Here is a 25963-nt window from a genome sequence, read left to right on the forward strand (position 1 = left end):
TTTTTCCCATGTAGAGGAGAAATAAGGTGCTGCCTGCTATTTGCCAAATGGGGCGTGGTAATTAGACTGGAGGAAAATTAAAATGCGTGGACTCAAGGCGTAACTCTCATAATCTAAAAAATATTACAGCAAGTAAATTACCTAGTTCTTTATTAAATAGTTAAAAGCAGTCACTGTTGACGCGTTTCGGGGACGCAGCCCGTCGGCAGAGTGCAGAGGATGTACAGAGGATGTCCTGCCGAACTGAAAAGAAATTACTACTCCATACACCTTTTATTGCTCTTTACAGCAGTTTCTGAAGAGGGTGTCCCCGAAATGCGTTAATGCTGGCTATTTTAACTAATGGAGTAATTTACTCCTTGCAATATTCTTGATAAGCGTTGTGTCTTGAGTCCATGCGTTTTAATTCTCCTCTAGTAATTTCAGGCATTTTGTGTTGACCCATGTTGCAAATTTCTCACCAGCCAAGCCAGAAACCTACTGCACCCGGATGAGGGGCAAACACCCCGAAACAGCTGTCTGTGTATGAATTCTGGCTTGGTTTCCTATTCCCGATCGTTGTTTTTACAGACTTGTTACAAAGTCGTACATTGATTTAAAGGAATGCTGCCATCCAATAGGTGGCGCTGCAGAGGTATTGTTCCATCTTCCTCATTTGCATAGACCTCTTGTGTTCATGGCACTTGTTGAACGCGAACATTTTGTAGATCTAGAGTCCAACACTTTACGTTGCATGATCAGAAATGTCAAAGGGGGAGTTGAAGGAAGCTGAAACAAGACGGATACCATCTGAGAACGTCGTTTAAGAAAAGTGGTGACCCGAACGAGACACAGGATATCCTGAAGAGAAGCTCTAATCATAATTTGGGCACTGAGCTTGGCTAATATGTTGTATACGTTTGCCTAGAAACAAATGGTGATTTGGCTTTTAGATCATCCAAGAGTAGGACCTTCTAAGCGGCCCCAGTGGAAGATACTTCGATCTATCTATCTTGGGAATTAAAACTGAAGTGAATGACTGAGGGGGTTAGCCTTTCACTTTAAAAAGTCTGCTACCAAACAATATCATTTCCTGCCTCCCTCAGGAAGGATAATTCTCATTTCCATCTGTCTCTATGGAAACTTGTATCCTAGTTTTGGTTAACTCCAACAATCCCATAACGTACACTTGACCTACTTGCCAAATGAAGTAAAATACTGCCAAGTATAATGCTTTTCTTGTGTAATCATGGATGGGCAGACCATGAGGCCCTTGGAAAAATGGGATCTAGTCCCATTCCTTCAATGGTGTGGCAGGGAGAGCAGGACCATGGGAGTCCTGTTCTCTGATTCGATAAGCGTCTTAGCGGTGAGACCCAAACTGATTAGCAAGTTAACACCTATCCTGTGGCTAGGAGAACTTGCAATTGTGGTAAACCCCTTTTAAAAAACAAAACAAAAAATTAAAAAAATTATTTGTATAGCGCCAACTTATTCTGAAGCGCTTTAAAGTAATTTATTATCCCCCTTTCCCCAACCAAGCGGGTACTCATTTTACCGACCTCTGAGGGATGGAAGGCTGAGTCCACCTTGAGCCGGCTACCTGAACCATGCGGGGATTGAACTTGCAATCTTGCAATTCTGAGCGAGAGCTTAGAACTGCATTTCTGCCTTTAAGCTGGAAGCAGATGGTTCTAGTGATATCTATCTTCAGGTACAGTGATATATCTTCAGGTAAAACGTAAGCCACCCCCTTAAACATTAAAGGGCTGTCCGGCCTCGCCGTTGGTGGGTTTAGACGTCTAAACTCTAATGCATAAGAGGACCTTTACTTCGGGGTGTTAGAAGCTGGAAACTACACTAAAGTGCTCTCTCCCCTCTCACAGCATTTAGATACACAGCATCTGCAGCTTCAACCTCCCCCTCTCTGCCTGTTACTTTATAATTGCAATTTTTGGGGATGGTTTGGGAGGCTGCCGCCTTACTCTGATGGTTGTCTGACTGCTGGATGAATCCGAGTGATGGAAATCTAAATGACACAATCTATAGACCCACTGAATGCGCTTACTTATTGGATGGATTGGCCGAATTATCGGCGTGTCGCCCTTAATCAGTACTGCACTGCCTTGAAAAGAGAAGAACTCTAGACAGTCATGCCACGTCTCTGTCTCTGCCTTCGTAAAGTTTTGCTAATTGACAGACTTGATACTTCAACTTTTTGGAAGGGATTTGCAGGGTTTTTTCCCCCATGTTTTTTTTTTCTTTCCCTCAGACACGATCTTGGAGGTTGTTAAAGAACATGACCTGGATAATAGCGTCTCTTCTCCCACCATGCCCTGCAGATAGGCTCATTCTGTTCCCATTAAGTAGATAATTGTAACAAGCAGCAGTGAGTAGAGGCAGTCAGGGCCTGTTAATCAGAATTAGCTTGACATCTTTGGGGTTTTCAGAATTCCAGCTCATGCCTGGGCTGTCACACATCCACATATTTACCGGAGCTGTCAGCGGAGCTGGGGGACTTGATTCCTTTTCAGTGCTGGTAACTCATCAACTGCTCAAGTCGAGAAGACCAATTTGTCTCTTAGCAGAATGGGGGAAGGGCAGTTCAGACAAAAATGATGAAGAATCCGGGAGCTAGAGAGTCAAATCTATGATTTTAGTGGAAATGTGTGTTTACCGGATGGCTGATTTCTCCCCCCCCCCCCCCCCCCCAACCACTTTTATGCTTAATTAAAGAGAAGCTCTAGACTCATGACATGTCCCTTTTAGTAAATGCTTGCTTCCCCTTGAAATAAGATTTGGGCATCTGTTCTTATAACTGTGTTCTTCCTCCTAGAAATGCATGAATAAATTGACAACTGGGTGTTACATTTGTTGTCAAGGGTGTGTCCCTACAGTCAGGCCTGATTGGACAGTGTCACTATATAGGGATACGCCCCTGATTAGGAACACCCAGTTGTCAGTTAATTTGTTTTCAGGAGGAATAACTAGGAACAATGCCAAGTTTAAAAAAAAAAAAGATGCTCAGGAATTCTTCCTTCACGTGGAATACAATTTACCAAAATGGACATTTCAGCAGGTCCTCTTTAACCCCTTTGCCTCCACCATTTGTACATATACAGTCTAATTGCCAATGCATAGTGGTTAACGCGAGCCTAAATACGATGGGATGACAGCTTCTCAAAGATAGGTGCGAACAAAGGTCCCCAGATTTATCTTGGTGATGAGGCCTCGTTCTACACGCAGGAGTCTTAGAGCAAAACCAAATTTATGCAAATAATCCTAATGTGTCACATTAAGCTGAAAATAAAGCAAATAAAGACCTTTTAAACTTTTTTTACCTATTTTTCTCCTATATAAAATGTAAAATTAAAACCCCTCGCCCTCTTGATACCGTATATAATAGTAATCGTATAATGTCTCTCTTGCAAAAATCATTTTTAAGAATTAATTTTCAAAAATTAACTTTTAGAATGTATTTTGCAAATATGAAATGTTGATGTTACTATTCAAGCATTAAAGCCCTTGGTCATGAAGCGGTTAAAGGAGTTGTGCCAAGTTAGTTGTCCCCTATCCACGGGATAGGGAATAATTTTATGATCGGTGAGACTCACGGCAGGGACCCCCACCAGTCCTGAGAATGGGAGTCTTGTCTGTCTCCAAGTGAATAGAGTGAATGTCGCGCCAGCATGCTGCTACTCCATTCACTTCAGTGACTGTGCCAGAGTTTAGAGGTCAAGTACTTGGGGCACTCTCCGGCGCTGTCATTGAGGTCAGTGGAGCAGCGGTGTGCCTGCACAGCCTCTACTCCAGTCACTTGGGGACCAACCAGACCCCCCCCCCTTCCTTTTCAGGATTGGTGGGGGTCTCAGCAGTTGGACCCCCACCGATCATAAAATATCCTCCACACTGTGCATAAGGGATAACTTTTTGACTTGGCATAACCTTTTTTTAAGTCAAAACACTAGATATTTCCTTATCAGTAATGAATAGAAAAAAACAAGTAGAAGAACTGAACAAACAGACTGTACAGGGTTGGGCTACCAATGGAGTTCTGTCGCACATCGTGCACAAAAAACCTGAAGGAATAGCGCTGCATGCGCACTTTTTACCAGAAACAAAAGTCGGGCAGCTGAACGGAAACCACACAGATCCCATTATAGTCAATGGGTCCGTTCGGTGCTCTTCAGTTCCATCAGAAGACAACCTATTCGGCAGGGGATCTCCGAGTGCAGGTGTGAAAGCAGCCTTAACCATTGTTGGCTCCCATAATAAAATTTGGGTAAAATATTTCATTTTCAAACCCCAAACTCAATGTGTTGGTACACACATCGGGAAGCCGCGAACCAATTGGGGAGTTCCTTGCAGAAGAAAATACACTAGATGCATGAAACGCTGTGCAATTGTGCAGGAAAAAGATCACACATGGAACTCATTAAACTAATTAGCCATTCCAATCAGTGCATTTTTTTTTTCTCTTGCTGCAAATGCACATACCTTGTCCAGATACTTACCGCGATTGACTGTTTTTCACATGCGTTTTGCAGGATGGAAACGCTCCCTTGTAATGGCACCCTCAGGCCAGTGACTGATGAGCCAATGCTGGTTGCCTTTATGCATCCGTAATACAGATGGGTATCCTGACCTGATTGTGGGTCTTCTGACCCGAGCGTCACAGATTCCCATACTCTGAGCTCGGGTCAGGTGGAACACCGCTTCATATTGATGATTATCCATTCAGTCGCATTCAACCTTCGGTCACTCTATGGATCAATGTTCTCTGCGCATTTCTGTCTTTCACCGCTTCTTTCAGTTCAGGGATTGACATGTTGGTGGTGGCCTTGATTGTATCCAGCCATCTTGTTCTTTGTTGTCCTGATCTTTTCTTTCCACTGACTTCGATGGACCTTCATATTATGGACCCATAAATGAGGCCAAGTTGGGCTAGTCTGTCACCATCCGTAAAGTGCTATACCATCATGTTACCCGTAGCTTCTCTACAAGTGAGTTGCGTAGACTTGTTTATGGCCTTTAGATAATTCAGAATCAGTCGAGGTCTAGAATAGAATTGTATTGAGAATGTTTGTTTGGCTCCTGTCCTCGGAGCGGCACCACTGTCTGATTTGGGGCTTCAGTCCTCAAGTTTAATAGCTGAAAATTTATAGCCGAAGTCTCTTTGCACCTTCTTCTTTAGTCTCGTTCTTTTGTCTCTTTTAATGGCCAGGCTTCCGCTGTGTCTCTCACTTGGCTTCAGCAGAGATCAATGCAATTTAATGTGTCCCCTCCAGGGAGTAGCGCCTCGTCTTCTATGTGACAACTTTCAATCATAGCTATAATGAACAGAAAAATGTGACATTCCAGTCCGCGGCCCCCATATGGCCAAGCTATTCTGTAATTCGGGATGGAGTGGTCTAGAAGATATGTTATAGGCAGACATTGAGAAGGACGTTTAGTCTGCCCATTCAGATCAAGCCATATTATAACAACCCTCCAGTTTTGGGACAACATTCAGTCCCGGGACTAGAGGGAGAGGGGTCCCATTTTCAGCCAACCGAGATGGCAGGTTCAATCTTTCAGACTAGAGTTAGACTACCAGTGTACACTACCTGCCTCCTCATTGGTCAGCACTGATCACATGAGCAGCCCTGGCCAATCAGAACAGTGCATAAAGTAGTTAGAAAATTGGGGCAGCCATCTTGAACAACTGAAATGGCGTCTGGCGATCAACCGATGTTAAAATGTTCCCTCTCCAGTCCCGAGAGCAGACTTTTGTCCCAAAACTGGAGGCTTGCTGTAATGGTGGTATGGAGCTGTTGTAGGGTTGAGATTGGACACTAAGACAGACAGTCCAAACAAGTTTTTTGTTTCACTGAGGTCTTCCATACATTGTATGATTTTATTCCCATTTCTCGGTACGTAAGTCTTAGTCTTTGTTCACACTAGCGCTGGGACTTTCCATCTTTGTTCCGATTTTGGAGTAGAGAAGTGGAAGTGTTTCCATTTTTTTCCCCCATCGATCTCAATGGGTTTTCAAAAAGTGGAATGCTTTCCATATGATTTTGTTCTATTTGTTTAATGAAATGGCGCAGTTTGCAGTGCTTTTTTGTTCTGTTGGATGGAGGCAAACAGATTTTTTTTTTCCCCCTTAAACTCTTTGAAAACAATGGGAAATGAATAAGAATTTATTTCTTTAACTTCCATTTCTCTGTTCTAAAAACGGGACAGACGGAAATCCCCAACCTAGTGTGAATAGAGCTTTAAGGGGGGTTTCCAAGGCAAATCAACTACTGGTTAAATCTACGAGCGTGTAAGGACAAGGTAACTTTACTGATTACTTGCATTAACAAATGTGTATGGATCGCTGGATCTCCTGTCCGGTCTTGTAATGCAGCCTGTACTGAAAACCTGAACTTCGTTGGTATCCCGTTCACTGACCTCTTCCTCTGGCCTGAGTATATGGGCATGTCATTAATGATATCACCTACACAGGAGGGTGTGGCGAGATCCAGGTTCTCGGAAACCACCTCTGTGCAAAGGTAATCTGGTGGAGTGGACGGCCTTGCAAGTCAGTATACTGGGAGGATGTGTGGAAACTGATACGGACTGGAAGTCCCCACTGTAAACCATATGTCAGGCACCGAAGAACCCAAAGAGTGCCTCAAAACACTGAAAAGGGTATATGAATGGTTTTACTACATAACAGGCCATAGTGAGGCTCCTTTAAAAGAAAAACAAGATCATATTGGTGTTGGAAATCATCTTCTTTCACCAGCTTCCCCATACACAGGAATGTTTAGCTTGGCTGAATGTTCATGTGTTTAGGGAGGTAAGCTGCAACCAGACAGCTCTGGTGGTGGTGGTTTATCTCTTGGTGAACAAGAGGATTGGGCATTTAATTTCGGTGTCCCCGGTTGAGCTCAACACCCTCTTACACATTAGTCATGTATTGGTCCTTAAGTAGCAAGATGACGTTGATAGTGACTAGTGGTTTGAGCCATTCAACAGACCTCCCACCCCAAGTATGTGCTAGGCCCTTGTCAACTAACTAGACCTCTATATGGCCTTATACCACATGGAGTCCGTCTAAGTAGTGACTGAACAGTACCTCCAGAAGATGTGCCTATTGTAAGAAACTGATGTCCATTTGACTTCTCTTCAACTCGCAGGCCAGTCATCAGATAAACTTTTACCCAAGAATGGATGAGGTTTCCTCCAATCCCCATGCGTTTCACAAGCTTGGCCATAAGGAAAGTTTAAAGTGGCCATAAAATGTGTATGGGAATCTTTTGACTCTACCCTGATAGATGTCAGGGGAAGGGGGTCAGACATGTTTGATTTCAACGTGCCTGATAATTTTGCTTCTGCCTAAGATTATTCTCTACTAGAGGAGTCTTCAGCAGCTTAAAGGGGTTTTCAGGCAAATCCTATTAATGACCTATACTCCATAAGTCATCAATAGTTGATCGCAGGGTACCTACCACTTTAGATACATGGCGATCAACTAATTGCCCAGCCTGTTCTTGGTGCAGCAGTGTTGGGTGTTGTCATTGGGGTTGGCAGCAGAATCATCAGATGGCTTCCCTCCCATTGAAATTAATGGAAAGCTGAAGCCTCCTATTACATTTCTGGCCCTGGGGTTGGACGCAGAACTGTAGTAGGAGGCTTCACCTCTCGTTGACTTTCAATAGGAGCGAAACCCTCAATTGCCTCCGAATCTGATAACCATGTTTGGCCTCTCTGTACTGGCAGGCCCGACGATATCCTGATAGGTCTTCCATACAATTTTCCTGGAAAATCCCTTTGCCATCTAATGTGTATAGACCGCTAACCATTTAATGTGTATGATGGACTCTCGGCAAGATAAGAATTGAGAATGTGAATTTCATTTGCCAAATCCCTTTTTTTTTTCTCAGAGATAAGCCGCTACCAGAAATGCCCAGCAGCAGATTACTCCCCTCTTCCTATTCGGAGTAGAAACACGCACCCAACCAGAGCATGCATGTGTGTTGGGGTGGGGGGTGCAGGAAAGATGACTGTTGGCCAAAGGAGCTTTTGTCTGATGGCCACCCAATGTGTATGGCCAGGCTTATCCTCCTGTCCTGCTGACCTCTAGTCATCAGTTGGCCTCAGCCTTGACCCATTGGAATGAGGGGAGATGCAGTAAATACCTCCTGGGGCACATGTGTATAAAATGTCTTGGTGTTCCTAGTATATTTAATCCCCCTCCTTCATGTCCTTTAAGACCATCACAGTGATTTTTTTTTTCCTTTTCCGTCATCCTTGTTCTCCCCCTTATACTTTTTTAATATGAATTCTGCACCCCTTCTAGTAAGCTGTCAGGCATTTCACATCTGCCCTTGCCTTGAATCGCCTTGTAATTAACCCAGACATTACAGAATTACTAATTGTATAGATGGCAGATGTCACAGTGGTCTAAAAAATGGCTTCAGAAAGTTATTCATCCCTCCCCACCCTCCTCCAGGAACATTCTTGTCAACCCTGGGTGGCTTACAATGCGGTAACAATGTATACAATACATATGCAATGTGGACACCGGCCACTAAATAATTCATGTTGCCATTTGTTTCTAATTTGGGGGATTGGTTATACTTCCGTATGAAGAGAGACGGATCCCCTCTGACTGTCCGGGTCTCCTTCCTCCGATGGGAAGTGAATGTGTCACTTGGTGCATTATTTAGCAGCGTCGCAGAGCATGCCCGGCGGGGCCGGATGATGTGCTTGACAGGCAGACCCTAGTTTTGCCATGGCGGGCGGGGGGGGGGGGGGGGCATCGGACTCCAAGCCATAGTTTGGGGGCTGATTGAATATCCCTGGGCGCACTGTGCCAGTCTCTGAAGAGCATGCTGTACAGGGACGTGTCAGCAGCCATGTGTGAATTTGAAGCGGTTATCTATAAAGGAATGTGATTAATGCAAGATGTGTATGAACCTGTTGGCCCTCCAGTCCTGATAAGGCGGCATTCCTGGTTTGCATCATACTCACAGGGTGGGGGAGGGATTGCAACCCATTGCACCTACCTACCTTAGCTTGCTGGAGTGGTCTCTATGTATGTGCAATGAAATCCTGCTTTTCATGCATGAATACAATGCAAGTGCATTGTAGACTGACACATGAGGCAAAGCAGGGAGAAATAATAACCATACATAACTATAGATACGGTTTTCAGTGACATTGCTGCTATTAAAGGTAGTCCCCATAATCTTATGAAAAATCTGCAACCCTGTCCCCCACCAAGTGCTGGTTCTAATACTGTTGCGCCAACCAGGTAAGACTTATGAATATGAAGACTTTTTTGACTCGAGTGTTACGTTTCCAGATCCTATTTTTCGTTGCATTATTAATGATGGCGGTGTGAATGCTGGGACATTGTGTCCCTTGTTCCGCCAGCTGTAATAGTTCAGCGCATCCAGGTGGCTTTCACGATTTGCGGTACACAGATAAGTGGCCCTCCAACCCTGGCATCAAGTGTGCCCTTGTTTCCCAGAGCCCTGGCAGCAGGTCTGCATTTCTGCATCAAACAAAACCTTGCAGCGGCTCATTGACGGTACATTGTGTCGGCACACACTTCACATTGTGCGGCTGATCAGTGCATTGAGTGGCCCTTTTGTCCTCAGGTCCCGTGGGACGGCAGAGATAAGCCTGTGCCTGGAAAAAGCCCTGGAACTACAGCCCTATGCAGTTTTCTGTCCCTTCCCTGCCTGCCTTTTCTAGGTAAACCAGCTTGGCCGCTTCTCCCCCACCCTGTAACTCCAGAGGAAGCCCTGAGCGGGGACTCTGTGACAGGCTGACATTCCAGATCAGGGTGTGCCGCCCGCTGACGAGCAGCTGGCTTTGTCTCTGCTTGTTTATTGTCTTTCTTATTTTTCTTTTTTCCGCACCCCCATTTGGCACATTCATTTTCTAACAAGGCGTCTCTTCCGCCCCCCCTCCTCCGTTTTTTTTTTTTTGGATGAAGAATAGTTTACGCTGCTTTGCTGTAAGTTTATAGTGAGTGGGGACACTTTGTCTGAAGACCATCCTCGTAGGAGTGGGATTAGGAGTTGTACGCATCGCCTCGTAACCTTTGACTGGGGGGTTGGAAATTGCTTGGGTGGTCGTTTCTTTCCATGGTGTCTTGGTACTGTATCCATGTGAAGAACTGGTCAATAGACCTTGACTATTGCTCTTGATTTGTCAGTGCCATCCTTCACTGATTGCCAACATCTGTGCCACCTTCCTTCACCCAAGCATGTGCGGTCAAGTGGCCTTCAAGGTTTCAGCTCCGCAGATTCAGCAGTCTTGATCAGCAACCTCACATATTGGACTACAATCTCTGACCCAAAAGACTTGTCTGGTCAACTTGGATATCATGGGAAATTAGATGGTCTACTCCAGCGGTCCCCAAATGCAGTCCTCAGGGACCACCAACAGGTCATGTTTTCAGCATATCCTATGGTAGGAACACCTGTGGCAATGTCTGAGGTACTGACAATAATTACATCACCTGTGCAATACTGAGGAAATCCTGAAAACATGACCTGTTGGCGGTCCCTGAGGACTGGAGTTGGGGAACATTGGTCTACTCTAATCTCTGTGGTGGTCCTCTACCTTTTGTACAACTGTATTGTAACTATTTTTGAATATGCCAAATAGATGGTTTTATAGTACAGCTCTTGCAGAATTTGTCAAAGGGTAAAGCTGTTCACACACCTTTTAACATGTTTAGGGAGGTAAGCCGCAGGCAGAAAGCACTGGTGGTGGCGGTTTATCTCCCAGGGACAAAGATTGTGCGTCAAAATTCAATGCTGTATCGTTTGTCGATGGGAACGTTGAACCATGGTGCGAAGCAAGAAATCGCTCATTAGTTGCTTCATTTTGGATCACTGAAATGAAGCAACCAATTGACTGCGTTTACACTGAGCAAAAAGTCGCTTATCTATGAACTGCCTGTTCACGGTCGGTGGACGCAGGTAGCTGGTAGATATCTCTGGCCCGCTCTACCTCCATTCACTGACTATCCCTCCTTTTGTAAAAGCCAGGAGTGATGGTTTTCCTATGTAAAAGTACCCTAAATGTCGGAAGCATCAGTCATGTTGAATTTCAGTTTTGCCAATCTTTTTTTCATCAAGAGAGATAAGCCACCGCCAGAGGTGTCTGACAGCCTCTGGCAACATCTTGCCCCCAGCTCATTAACACATGCATTGTCAGGGGTTGGAAGAGATAGCTGTTTTAGTCTATAGCTATTGAAGATGTATGGCCATTTTTTATTTATAGAATAAGGTCTTTTGGCTTCTGTACAGATTGTCTTAAAGTTGGCCATGCGTGGCGAGATATCTCACCAAGACACATTGTCTTTGAGGAGTCGTCTAGTCTTCCTACACTGGGCTCTTTCCCTCCCTCATTGCTGACAGAACAGTCTTCTATGAGAAAAATGACTGAATAGTTGCTAGCAATTAAAACACCTTAAATAAAACTGATTTAACACTTTGTGCACAAACTGGAGGACATCTAGAAGGTCATCGGCACCCCTGGATGTCCTCCACTGTATGGCCGAATTTCTAAAGAACTTTTTAGAGATTTAAACTGTTCTGCATAACTTCACTTTCATGTTAACCATTGCCAGAAGATATTGGCAGCTGTAGCAAGCTTCAGGGGATCTGCTAACCATCTAATGTCTAGGACCCACCAAAACTGGCTGGATCTTACACAGAACGATCATCATTCAAAAAAGTTGTTGGATCGTGCAAATTTGAACTGTAGCCATCCAATTGTTGGCAGTGTTAACGATTAACGAAATTGTTCGCACGTTGTTGCATGTGAACAGCGATCGCTCAGTCATTGATTTACTAATCCAGACTGAACAATATGCGAATGATTTATCTGCATGTCTAAAGCCCCAATTACACTGAAAGATCGCTCAAACAACCGTTTGGGTGACACTTTTGAGCGATCATCTTTGCATAGTCTATAGTAGCGAAGTAGCTACTAAAGAGCTACGCAGGCGTAGCGGGACGCTATTGGCAAACAATACAGCTGTTTAGCATAAGCAAACAGCTGCATTGTTTTCCTCGCTTACAGCTCGCTGTGAACTACCAACGGGACAGGAGCTGAAAGAATCTTATCAGCACTGCCAACTGTGATAACAGCCTGCAGCACTGATAAGAGTTCATCGCTCAATTCTAGCAAACTAGAATTGAGCGAGGAGCGAATCGTGCACAAAAACTGCATGATGTCCGTGCATTTAGACGCAACGGTTATCGCTCAAAAGATGGCTTTGAGCGAGAATCGTTATCTAAATGGGCCTTAAACGGGCAGTGCGAGCGAACTGTCATCGTTCGCTCATGCGATCAAATTTATCACTCCGTGTCAAAGGAGCCAAGGTCTGACCTTGACAAACGGACTAAGCTGAAAATTTCATGTGCTAGTTAGTTTTTTGTCTTTTTTTTTGTTTGCTCTGGAGTCTTGTCTTCTGCAGTGAACGCTCTGCTAGAATTGATAGCCTTCTTCCACCCCGTGGAAAAGATAAAGGGTGCGATAATGGAATTTTTGGCTTCCTAATTCCTTTAGAGCCCTGAGACTATTCAATTTCTTCCCAATTTCAAAACCCCCTTTAAAAATGCATTTTGCCGAGCATCTGCTGTATCAAACTGAGAATAATCTTCTCCAGCATCTGTTCTTTCGAGACCACTCTTGAGCTGGCGCAACCCAACTGTGTATTTACCCATTAGTGGCATTGCTTAATGACTGGATTGCTATTAACACGACGATGGTGAACATAATCTAGCATGTCTGTGTAACTGTGTCTAACTTCATGTTGCAGTATGACTTCTCTTGCCTTCACGTATGTGAGGAGGAGACCCAAATGGGCGTATGTACCGCTTACCACATTGTGCCCCGAGAATTGCTGCCGCTAAATTCCCATTCCATTACTATATGCCAGCTGTCTCCTGCATAAAACATTTTCACCATGCACGCCAGCTGTAAATGTCTTGTGAGGTTTTTGTTTTTTCCTCTCTAGAACAGCTGAATGTGTCTCCAACGCCAGATTTCTCTGTGAAAGGGGGCAGCGCGTATTACTGTAGCCTAGAAATGCCTACATAGCCCACGTTGTAAATCTGCACGCATTTAAGGGCAATGTCTTACCTTGGCACTACTGTCTGCTTCGTACCTCTCCGTATGGATTTGACGCTGTCTCGTGATTGTTTAGCCACTGGTTACTTCTGCAAACAGATGGTTTCCCGTGGACTCGGTTCGCTCTGTGTGTTACGGGTAAATTAATTGAGCAGACGTAACTGACTCTCGCTGTTTTCTCCGCAGAAGTAGAATGGAGTTAATCGACGTAGCGGAGCGACCTATTAAGGTCACCGAGTGGCAGAAAACTTATACCTACGATTCCGGCATCAACTCCGGAGTGAACACCTCCGCACCATCGCTAAATGGAAGGACCATGCTGGTGGAGGATGATGACCTTGGCTACTCTAAACAGTACACCACCGTGAAGACCACTACGTACACTCAGCAGCCAGGACAAGGTGTGTTCTGTAGGAGGAAATGGCCCAAATGGGCATCCACAATTTCTCACTTTTCCCAAATGGGCATCCACAATTTCTCACCAGTCCTCCCATCTGAGAAAGCCAACTTCTAGATACTGGTACTGTTTACGGGTATTGGTATTGTATTTGCTTGTTGTTGGCATTAGAAGACCCTCTTGGGTTAATCTTAAGGAGCCAGTCTTATGCCAAGATACTGAAGTATCACCCTGGCACCCACTCCTCCCTACACCATATAGGGGAAGTCTACTTTTCATTTATTTGGCCCTCAAGTTGCAGCTTTTTGTCAAGCTGAAGGGTTGTTGATGGCCCTACAAGGCTATTGTTTGTCTTGTTGTTCATGTACTATGTCTCGTCCGTGTGAATTTCCAGGGGGAACTGTAACATTTCCTTTTATTGCAGCTGGCACTGGCAGCCTTAGCATGGCAGTGATTCTGACCTTGGGCAGAGGAATAAAAGGCTTCATTGTTACTCTGCACTTGTCTTCAGCATATTTAAGCAACCTCTTTAGAAGCTGTTTGGATCTTTACGGCAAACTTCCCATGATGCCAACCTTGACTGCAGCCCTAAACCAGTTTTTATAAGTCCAGTATCGTATTCGTCGTGGCTTTTTGAAACTGCATTTATGGCTTCCATTAAGAATGATAGATTTGGTCATGAAAGTTTAAGAATTACCTGGACGCAAGTTTTTAGACCCATTGTATCTACTGTATGGAAACTTGGCCAATCTGTAGTGCTCAGTCTAAGCAGTCCCGGCTTTGCAAGGAGAATTTTAATGGACGGTTTTGTTTTTTTTCAGTAATGTATTGTAAATTTGCCAAGTGCATCTTGTTAGCCATTCTCTTTGTTGCTGTTAATTAACTCTCTGCATCTCTAGTCTGTAACAGTTTTGGGTAATTAGCCAATTGCACTATAAACAGGCTGCCGGGATATGGTTAGGAACAGCTGCTCGAGAGGCCTCTGCCTGGGAAGGCTGTCCATATCTGGGTGGCAAGCCAAGGACTGTGCCGTTGGCTTTGAATTGCTTCTACAAGTCTGTCTTTGCTTGTTGATTGGCCATTAGGATCTATGACTAGGGGTGTCAACCAATGTCTGCAACCTTCTATGTCCTGCGATAAACAGTGCTGTAGACAAGGGTGAAGGACTGAGAAGGTATCAATCCCAAGGTTGGGGCTCTATTTTTTTAGCTTAACCTGTGTTCCTCCAATATTTTTTGCATTATCTATATTTTTTGGGGTCGTATAATCTGGATTGTCACAGGCATCATTACAGTTAGAGAATTTTTGACTTGGGAGGTTTCATGTTTTTTAATTGGTCTATCTCTTGCCATCTCAAGCTCTTGTGGTAACCCCTAACGTACCACCATGCAAGTGGATTCTCGATTTCCTGCTTTTATTCTTTAACTCCTTTTTGAATGTTCTTTCTTATTCTTCCTCACATAGATATGGAGTCCCAGCTTGCCATGACCCGAGCCCAACGTGTTCGTGCGGCAATGTATCCAGAAACTGTGGAAGACTCTGCTTACCTACTGACCACTCAAATCGATGGACAACAGACCAATGTGCAGAAACTTGCCGAGCCCTCACAGATGCTGAAATCTGCTATTGTCCATCTTATCAACTACCAAGATGATGCTGAACTGGCCACCCGTGCTATACCGGAGCTGACCAAACTCCTGAACGATGAGGATCCGGTAAGGTCACATCATGGATAGATGACAAATGTGGTTGGGTGAACTTTTGTGTTGATTCAGGGGCAAAAAGTTGCAGTTCAGGGTCATGAAGTGTCGTCGTTTTGTCACATCAGGTGGTGGTGAACAAGGCCTCTATGATCGTTAACCAACTCTCCAAAAAGGAAGCATCCCGAAGAGCACTGATGCAGTCCCCGCAGATCGTTGCAGCCGTTGTGCGTACCATGCAGAACACAAGTGATATGGAAACTGCCCGTTGTACCACCAGCATTTTGCACAACTTGTCACACCATCGAGAAGGGCTTCTGTCAATTTTCAAGTCCGGAGGAATTCCTGCTCTTGTTCGTATGCTTAGGTAACTCCTCACTAAGCTTATTGTTGGGGGTTGGGCCAAAAGTAGACCATAAAAAGTTTTCTGTAGGCCGGTATCACACTTAACTTTTTTTTTTGTGTGTTTTAGCTCTCCAGTGGAATCGGTGCTATTTTATGCAATCACGACTCTGCACAATCTTCTGCTGTATCAGGAAGGTGCCAAGATGGCCGTACGTTTGGCCGATGGACTGCAGAAAATGGTCCCGCTGCTTAACAAGAATAACCCCAAATTTTTGGCCATTACAACAGATTGCCTGCAGCTCTTGGCATATGGCAATCAGGAGAGCAAGGTGAGTTCACATCACAACGTGACAACCAAGACACTCGAGAGCTCATAGTTTAGTTTTCCATCTTCCTCTTTGAGATTTGACATGTAAGAACTGGTTTGCTCTGTTATCTTGAAGATCAACTAAGTTAATTGCACCTTATGTTCTTAAAGATGGGCAAGGACATAAACATCAGTAGGCTCGTTGTACAGTATGAACTTTTTTTTCTAAATGGAGAAACCTGTTTTAACGCTCTCATACACAAGATTTAGGGCCCTTTGGTGATTTTGGTTACAATGGGGGTCATGCGAACGAAGATTGATGATTAGCACTGTCACTGAACTCAAAGGAATGACAAACTGCCTCCATGTCAGTCTCAAAAAATCCAACCTGGTTGTTTTTTGCAACCATAATCTTGTGGCTGTTGGAAACCTGCAACTCGCATTGACTCCATTGAGTTTACTAGCCGTACAATGCTGCGATGCTGCACAAACCCATCGCGACTAAAATCGCCATGTAGCTTCAGATAGAACTCTGCTGAACTCGCCTACGTTAGTAAGGCAACGTCTTCTCCATCTGAGGACCCACTGGTCATCAGTTGATCATGGCAGGTGCACCAGCTGAAATCCTTGGCACTGAGTTGTTGTGGGAGGGGGGGGGGGGGGGGGGAGCTGCAGTTGGTCGTACGTTTCTCTTGCACGGCCACTGCAGGAGAAATGTGGTATTGCATCGCTTCCATTCAGTTCAAGTCCTCCAGAGTGGAAACTTTGGTCTAATAGAGGTTGGATCTACAAGAGTAAACTCCACTCATGTTCATAAGCACTAGTAGGGTGCAAAGGAAAAGGGGTTATCCTAATGGGACAACTCCTTTTAATAAATGGCTGAGGACCAACTTGCCCTAGAAAGGGAAAATGACATTGATGGTCTATCCTTAAGATAGGTCATCAGTATCAAATTAGTGGGCGTCTGATTGCCTCTCGTAATCAGCTGTGTGAAAGGTCCACGGCACTCGGGCAAGTGCTTCTGCCTCTTCATTGTAGATCGGGCACAGCTCTCTACATTGCTTAGCAGTGATGTCTGGTATTTTATGGTGGCTCCGTGCCATTTACTTGAATGGCGGTGAGCTGTAGGAAGGCTATTTGATCCATGAATGTGACACCAGTCAGAAGAAGCCATAACACTCGCTCGACGAATGATGGATGGATTTGCAGCAAAACCGTCCCCCGCAGATCTGATATGGATGACCTATCTCTAGAGAAAGTCCTGGATATACCCTTTAGAGAGGACCCGTTGTGTGTCTGTGGGGCTGGCTGCATAGCTCTGCAGCCTCGCTCACTCTACCACTGCCTGTTTTCCGAATACTCGACCCCATTTGCCCGTAGGGGCTCTTCTTACATCCAGCTCTTGTAACTGTCAAGGTATCAGATGCGTGGTCTCCTACTCATTGTCAATGGATGATGTCAAGTTACCTCCACCCATTGAGTGGAGACCACCACCCACATGACACACCGCACCAGAAGTCAGATCTAAGAACAGCCTGTATGGGCAAATTGAAGTGAATACGCAGAAAATGCAGGCAGCGGTAGAGCTATTCAGCCAACCATACTGAAATACTCGTGACAGGTCCTCTTTAACTACCACTGGAAAGTTAAGCCACAGAATAATGACCTTGTCTAGTCGCACTAAGCACAATTTATTATAAATGTATTTGTACACTTTTTTTCATTGCTTTTACAAATGGTCAAAAAACCAAGTACATTGATATTTCCGTGCGCTTGCTTTGTCCTTGGATGTCATAAACAGACCTGCACGGTGCAGGTAGTGCTTGCATCAAGCTGCCATCCAAACCACATAATAAAGCATAAAAAGGTTTGAGATCTGTTTCGGGAAGCTCTGCAATGTCAAATGAATTACTGTGAAAAGAAAGGCGCCCGCTCCACCTCCTGCCCAAAAAAGAGTTCCTATTTAGAAACAGAACAAGGTGACAAGGGCAATTTTGGATGGTCGGGTGAATCAATTATCTATAAATATCTACTTGGACCTCATCCTGCATCTTTCTGGATAATGTCCCCAGTGTATCTAGACTGAATTGAACTTTCCACATTCCCAGTTTGTCTTTGCCGTTTATAAACTGCAGGTAGAAAGTTTGATCTTGCAGTAAACATTTGCTGCAAATTAAAGGGGTTGTCTCACGACAGACCATACCTGGACTGCCACCTTGGCCAAGTTCCAGGGCAACAGAGGACATGAGTAGTTGTACACCGAAGCAAGAATGGAAAGTAGTATTTATTTCCATAGGTTAATACTTACTCCTTTGGCTCTAATGACATCGTATACTCTCCTTGGTACTTCCTACTAACATCTGATACACTTTAGCTGATATTTCCCTCAATTCATCCTGCAAATACCTGGCCAGTTCTGTCAAAGAAGATGGGCGCTGTTCTTTCCTGACCCAACGTTCCTGTTCATCCCAAAGACATACAGTAGGGTTCAGGTCAGCCTCCGTGCAGTCCAGTTGAGGAACATCAGTTTCCTCATTCCAACGTAAAACAGCGTGGATTTGTGGCAAGGCACGTTGTCTTGTTGGAAGTATTATTGGCCATTTCCAGAGTACGTTATCTAGAATGTCGTCCAGGTACACCTCTGTGTTCATGGTTTGTTTTCATTACAACCAACCGACCGAGACCATGCCACGTAAGACATCCCCAGACCATAACATAACCTCTGCCGTACTTGACTGTTTTCACAACACTCGGCCAGAAGGCATCCTCCACACCCAGGTACCTCCTTCTGATGTGAAGATGGAGTAGTGCGATTCATCACTCCATAGAACATTCTTCCATTACTAAATGACTATGCTCATTGGTAGGATAGTATATGCACCCCTCTGCTTCTGTTCACTTCAGAGGGACTGCTGGAGATGGCCAAGTCAGCCATGTCTTGTGTTCCATTGAAATGAATGAGGACAGTTGTATGCATTGCATACACATCCTCCACTGCCCGACTCTTTGCAACATGGCTGGGGTTGCATTCCAGGTATGGGCCGTTGTGAGACAACGCCTTTTAAACTTTGGATTTAAAGAGTTTATCAAAGATTAGAAAAAACCTGGCTACTTCCAAAAGCAGTGCCACACCTGTCCTCAGGTTGTGTGTGGTATTGCATCTCCCTTATTCCCTTTGCAATGCCAGACACAACCCATGGACAGGTGTGACGAGGAACACATACATGTTTTTTTAAAAACCTTTGGTAAAGTATAAAGCTGCTGTATGAGGTAAGGGCATTCTATAAAGTGTTGTAGTAACGTTCAGCAGAGGTCTACGTAGACTAAAACCCTACATCTCCACAGCTCATCATCTTGGCCAACGGAGGACCTCAAGGTCTTGTGCAAATCATGAGGAACTACAACTACGAGAAGCTTTTATGGACCACCAGCAGGGTGCTGAAAGTCCTTTCGGTGTGCCCGAGCAACAAGCCAGCCATAGTGGAAGCTGGTAAGTACATGATCACCCAGTTGCAATGGAGGCCCTTTTGAGTGGTAGAACAATTACTTTTTATTCTGCTTTTTTTTTTTTTCCTATTTTGAAACTACAATCCTATCCGTAAAGATAGTTGACTTATCCCGGAGGAACCGTGTGGATACAGCTGCAGATGTTGGGTCTACAGCTTGGGGAAAAAATAACGCCACCTGCAGACAGCCGGGTCTGATCCCGCTCCGAGAATTCTCGCAGCGGGACCCGTCCCGAGCCCCTGCAGTGACCAGTGCGGCGCTCACCTCTCCCGTGGCTCCGGCTCTCTGATGTGCCGGCAGCCAGCTGGCGCATGCGCAGAGCAGAGCCGCAGCACCGGGAGAGACATTTTTGCGCGAGCCTCTGCGAGACCCGCACAGAAATGGAGCATGCCGCAATTTGTTTTCCCCCTTGACATTTCACACAGCAAATCGCAGCCGCTTGCTTAGGATTGTGTTTTGCAATGCAATTCTATGCAGGCGTTCGGGGCGGAAATTGTGTGCAGGGGGCCTATTGCTTTTCTTAATGTTACCACCCAAGTTCAACCATGCTACAGTATGGCCTTTCGTAAAATGCATTGTCCAGAACTACAACACTGCTTTCTATCAAGTAAGGCCTCATGTCCACTAGGAAATTCGGGCCTGCGTGGATTCTCCATGCAGAATCACGCAGCGGGTCCCTCCTTTCCCGTGGACATGAGGCCTGAAAATAAATTTTACTTACCTGTCTGGACGCTGCGAGTTCCCGTCTGTCGCAGCCGCATTGTCTTTCCTTCCACCTGGTGGATGTGCTCAGCACGCCGGCTGAGCACATCCACGACTTTTTTTTTTGCACTCCTGCTCTCCCGCAGCAGAGCAGAAATTCAACTTTGGGTGTACCGCGGATCCGGACGGCTTCCATAGATTTCAATGGAAGCCTGCGGGAGCCGTCCGTGCAGGAAACCCAAAGAAAATGGAGCATGCTGCGGGTGTTTTCCTGCACGTGCAATCCGCGCGGCAGGGAAAATGACATCTGCAAGTATTTACTTACCTGCAGGTGTCCAATGCATCCCTATGGGCGCAGATCACGCGTGCGGGACACCCGCGCGGATTTACTAAATAGAATTGTCCAGTGGACATGAGGCCTAAAGACGCCACAGTTTGTGCATGAGTGATAATAGAGCGGAGCTGCCGTTCCAGGCACAACCCGTAGACACATGGGGCACCATGCATGTCCAGTCCCGTACAGCCCTTGGTTATCATATAGTGACGTCTTCCTATAGTTAATAGTAGGACTTGATGAGTTCCTGAACCTTGGAGGACAGTTTGCCTGCAATCCTAGTTGTATCGTGTGAATTTTTCCCCTTTTCTTCCCGTAATCCTTCGTTTCACTGATTTTTCAGCCGGTGAGTCAGCTGCTTGGCCGTCTGTTCTGAGCCGTCAGACATCCCTTTGTGATGCACTGTGGCATAGCTTGAAGGCACCAAGCGTACAAAAGCTGCTTCCTAACCTGTCGCACTCCTCTGCGTGCAGCGCTTGCTCACAAGGGAACCTTCGGCACATGTACTTCTATCCCCAGGAGTGGAGATCCTAGTAGTCGTGTGTTATGGTGTGGAAGTAATTGCCCTCCGCAGTTGTGGTGCTTTAGTACAGATCACTAGAGTTTGACTCTTCCACATCTGCAACAGTTTTGAGTCTTTTACGTAATCAGACCCATATTCATGATTTGCGCAACCCCACATCGAGGTTGGAGTTCTGTTTTCATCGCATGTGATCCTGCTGCTGATGGTCTATTGATCTAATCAGCTCTCTAATTATTGTTTATTCTATAAAAACTCATTTGATATGCCAGAAATCTTGTGTAGCCAAGGATGGAACTTGTGCCCCTCCGACAGGGATATTAGATCTGTTTGGGAGACTATGGTGGGACAACTTAAAGGGGTTGTCCCGCGCCGAAACGAGTTTTTTTTTTTTAAATTTTTTTTTTATTCAATAGGCCCCCCGTTCGGCGCGAGACAAACCCAAGGGATGGGTTAAAAAAAAAAAAGGTTTAGTACTTACCCGAATCCCCGCGCTGCGGCGACTTCTTACTTACCTTACCAAGATGGCCGCCGGGATCTTCACCCACGATGCACCGCGGGTCTTCTCCCATGGTGCACCGTGGGCTCTGTGCGGTCCATTGCCGATTCCAGCCTCCTGATTGGCTGGAATCGGCACACGTGACGGGGCGGAGCTACGAGGACCAGCTCTCTCCGGCACGAGCGGCCCCATTCACCAGGGAGAAGACCGGACTGCGCAAGCGCGTCTAATCGGGCGATTAGACGCTGAAATTAGACGGCACCATGGCGACGGGGACGCTAGCAACGGAGCAGGTAAGTGAATAACTTCTGTATGGCTCATAATTAATGCACGATGTACATTACAAAGTGCATTAATATGGCCATACAGAAGTGTATAGACCCACTTGCTTTCGCGGGACAACCCCTTTAAATTTTTATATGTCGACCTATGAGGGCTAGTTTTTTGCACAAATTGTAGTTTACAACTTTTGTAGACCTTTTTGGGTACATATAAAATAAATGTATAACTATTTTTTTGGGGTGGGGTTGTAGAATAAAATCCACTATTTATTCTTATTTAACATTTTCAATTTTATAGTGTTCAGTGTGGAGAATAAATATTGTGATAACCTTCTCTGGGTCGGCACAATTCCAGTGATGCAAAGGGGGGAAAAGGTGGAGACTTCAATATCTCTACCTTTTGATGGTTCTTATAGTACACTGCTATACTTCAGTATAGCAGTGTATTATATTGTCTATGCAACTCAGCTAGTGGCTGAGCCTCATAGGCCACCATGCATGGCAGACCTGGAGGCCATCTTCCAGCCCTTAGGTGCCATGGCAATGCATTAGGATGCAGTGATTGCATCATGGGTGTCTGATAGGTGACAGAGGGAGCCTCCTTCCTCTTTCAGCCTTTTAGATGCCGTAGTTGAATTGACCACAGCATGCAAAGGGTTAAATAGTGGGGATTGGAGGTTTCACGGTTACTGCTGTTAGAGCAACTGCAGAGCAGTCACCAGACAGTCCAGTCCTTGTTTCTTATGGCATGGGAGAGCCAAGTTGTTCTAATGCAGCCCTGTAAAAAGGCGCACCAGAATGAAGCCCATTAGTGACCGCCATCGAAAGGCATATGATCAGTCACTTAGATGTTAAAGGGGTATTCCAGGACTTCTACTATTGATGCCCTATCTGCACGTGTCTGCCACTAGGGATCCCCACTGATAGTCCAGCCTTCTGTTAGTGCAGCGGGCCAGATGTCTTCATCTTTGGTCAGGGTCGGAAATGTAATAGCTGACCTTCTTTGCTCCGATTGAACTCGGTGGGTTCAAGGGCTGCTATTACACTTTCAGTTTCTCATTATGGGCAAAGCTGGAAATTTTAATAGGCGGGAGGTATTGCATCCTGAGCAGCTGACTGCCGCTGATCCACTTTTTATGACTTCTCTTGAGAATAGGTCATCAATAGTAAAAATCCTGGAATACCCTCTGAAATGTTCTGTTTCCGAGCCTCTCATCTTAAGTTGTATCTCAGTATATATGTGGCATGCACTTTATGGTTACTTTGGTTCTCCTAGATTGTTTTTAGATGATTACAAATTATCCTTTGTTCAGATGGCTCTTTTAATTGACCTCTTCATTTCTAGGAGGAATGCAGGCTCTGGGGAAACATCTCAGCAGCTCCAGCCCTAGGCTTGTACAGAACTGCTTGTGGACTCTTAGAAACTTGTCTGATGTGGCCACTAAACAGGTAAGGAACTTCAACATCATTTGAAAAGTCTAGGCTAACCTCTAAGGTGCCCATACACTTTCAAGTACTGTTGGACAATCATTTTTCTGGGTGCCCCATACATGAATGTTGGACTGGGCCAAGTATTGGTGCTTGGGGAATTAAGCCACAGTCACAGCTTTGGTGCTGGCTTATCTCCTAGAAAACCAAAGGATTTGACATTGAAATTCAACATCCCTGATCCTTTCCCTAACATCTGCCAGGGAAAGATAAGCTGCCCCAATACACATTAGTGTACTTTTACATGGGGCAACGGTTGGTCACCAAAGCTCCCAACGAATATGAATGGAGGTGAAGCGTGCCAGAGATCTATTCTGGACATCCACCTCCATTCGGAATAAACAGGCTGTCATACATAGATGAACTGCCCATTTAAAGGGGTCTGATAATCACTTGTTTTTTAGGCGAGATGAAGAACCAAATAACGCCAAAAAAGTAAGTGAGTGCTTACACTGGTTGTCAGTCAGCCATAATCGTTCTTTTGAACAATTACTTGGGTAACTGCCCATGTAATAGTATTTTTAGAGAGTTGGCAAGCCCCCCTGCCATTAGTGGGTTTAGGCAACAAAACTGTTCATGGGGGCTTTAAGAATGGTGTCTAGATTAGTGGGTATCATTGGTGTATGGTCAGTTGATGTCTACTTGTTGCCATGTTCGCTTTAGAACGTCATCCAGGTATGACTCAACAACATAGGCCGTTGGGACTCTTGACCCTACACATTATTGGATGATGGTTCCATACTGGGTATTCGAGCCTCCAATACATTTACACTGAAGAAAATCCGACGTTTCATTTGTTGGCGACTCGGAGAATGTCCATACAGGAACCGTATGAGGACATGATGTCTTCAGAGAATTAACAAGTTCCCCTATCCAGCAGAAGGGAAGTGATTTTTCACAGAAACTGATATGTGATAAATGAAGCAATATCGTACGTGAGGAAGTAAGGCGCCAGTAATTACACCAGCCGCTGTATACTTGTTATCAGCCATGTGACCTTTTTTCACCAGGTTTCATAGAAATTTGGTCATTTGACAGACTTGTGTCATGGAAAGTTGTAATAAGCAGATTCATGTCATGTCCAGATTATACTGCATCGCAGCCATATTCATGTGTGCATGCTCACTTATTAGCAGAGGGGCTAATTCTGTTCACGAGAAATTACAAAAGTTTTAAAAAACGCAGTTTTCAATAAATTTAAAGTTCTCTGGAAATAAGATTTTCATTCATTTCCATTTGGTCATTAGGTTATAGCTGAATTAACGATGAATCCCTCTTCCACCCATCATCAGGTCTATCTGTAGGACGTTCATGCCTTTTTAAAGGGGTTGTGCCATGATCTAAAATGCCCTCTATGATCACTGGGGGATCCCTAGTAATCTCTTAAACGGGAGTCTGGTCAGTCCCTAAGCGAATGGGATGGAAGTCATGCATGGATGCCGCTATTCCATTAACTTCAATGTGAGGTTGCAAGAGTGTTGTAGCACTTCAGCAATCTCTGACACAGTCATTGAAGTAAATGGAGCCACAGTGCGCCTACACGACCACCACTCCATTCACTCAGGGACTGACTGGCTCGCTGTTCTTGGAATCAGAGGTTGGACCTCCATCAGAGTTAACCCCTGTTTTGTGAACAAGGGATAACTTGGCACAACACCTTTAAGGTGCCAACATACTTGGAGATAACCTTCAACTGACAACTATTCCTCCCATCCATGCTTTCTCAGCCAAGTGTGTACTTATTTTGAAAGGGGAGAAGGGTTCATCTCCGGTGAGACCAAAGGATCACGCATGTTGAAATCCAATATGCCTGATCCTTCGTCTTCAACATCTGCCCTTCTAGGAGAGTCAGGACACCCTCATACAGATTAATCAGATGGTTCAGCCAACTGTCTCCTAATGTGTATGGGCACCTTTTAAAGTGCAACCACACAGTGGGGAGGGGGGGGGGGGGACTTGTGGGTTAGTTGAGGATTAGTGGCGAGATCCTCAACTAAATTGACGTATTTTACATGCCCATTACAACAGATTATAAAACTCCAATAAGAATCTTCAGCTTGCTTATAATTTGTGTTCGTGTTTTTCTTCACCACCACATGTGGATGGAGTTTTCAAAAACCACATGTACTGTAAACTGCAGCAATTCCACCATGTGTAAATGCTGCTTTAGGCCCCCTGTGCATGCGGGCCCCGGTTCTGCCAGCAGCAGAGTCCGCTTGTACCTATTTTCTCTTTTTATCTGTACTGCGGATAGTCTGCACGGCTCCCCGGCGGACATGCGCAGTACAGATTTTTTTCTTTAACTCGTGCTTTTCCCACGTCATCCCGCGGAATCCGCAACCTTTTGTGCAATTACATTGCGGAAGGGCCGTGGATTGGATGGAGTCCATTGAAGGCAATGGAGGTCGTCCATGCGGAATCCGTGGAAAAATGGAGCATTTTGGAGCACTGGTTTCCACAAGTGTGCAGGAAGAATTAATTTCTGTAGCAAATATCCAGCTCTTGGGGTGGCCTTACAAATTAGATGTAGCTTGACCAAACTGACAAATTTGGCAAGATCCTATAATGTGTATGGGTGGCTTCCTGACTCTTGCCCACTGGTAGATGTCGGAGGAGTTAAGGATTGGACAGTTGGAGTTCAACATACCCAATCCTTGTTCTGTTGGGAAAATAAGCCGCTACCTGAGATATTTGGTAGTGGCTTTCTCTCCTCTGTTCTGTAGACAGGCAAGTGGGTTGGAAGAGAGGTGTTGGCTGAACGCTTGTTTGGCCA

The 25963-nt window shown here is 45.1% G+C and overlaps 1 protein-coding gene across 1 annotated transcript in view; it reads left to right on the top strand.

Moving 5' to 3' along the window:
- Positions 1-25963, top strand: part of JUP (junction plakoglobin) — a 60461-nt gene that overhangs the window by 21534 nt on the left and 12964 nt on the right. The window contains exons 2-7 of the mRNA XM_066586415.1: positions 13297-13511; positions 14972-15222; positions 15336-15574; positions 15680-15881; positions 19205-19349; positions 23048-23151. Of these exons, the coding sequence (XP_066442512.1) occupies positions 13304-13511; positions 14972-15222; positions 15336-15574; positions 15680-15881; positions 19205-19349; positions 23048-23151 (1149 nt within the window). The 5' untranslated portion in view covers positions 13297-13303. The remainder of the gene's footprint in view (positions 1-13296; positions 13512-14971; positions 15223-15335; positions 15575-15679; positions 15882-19204; positions 19350-23047; positions 23152-25963) is intronic.

Source organism: Eleutherodactylus coqui, chromosome 13 (assembly GCF_035609145.1).
Source record: "Eleutherodactylus coqui strain aEleCoq1 chromosome 13, aEleCoq1.hap1, whole genome shotgun sequence".
Classification (NCBI taxonomy): Eukaryota; Metazoa; Chordata; class Amphibia; order Anura; family Eleutherodactylidae; genus Eleutherodactylus; species Eleutherodactylus coqui.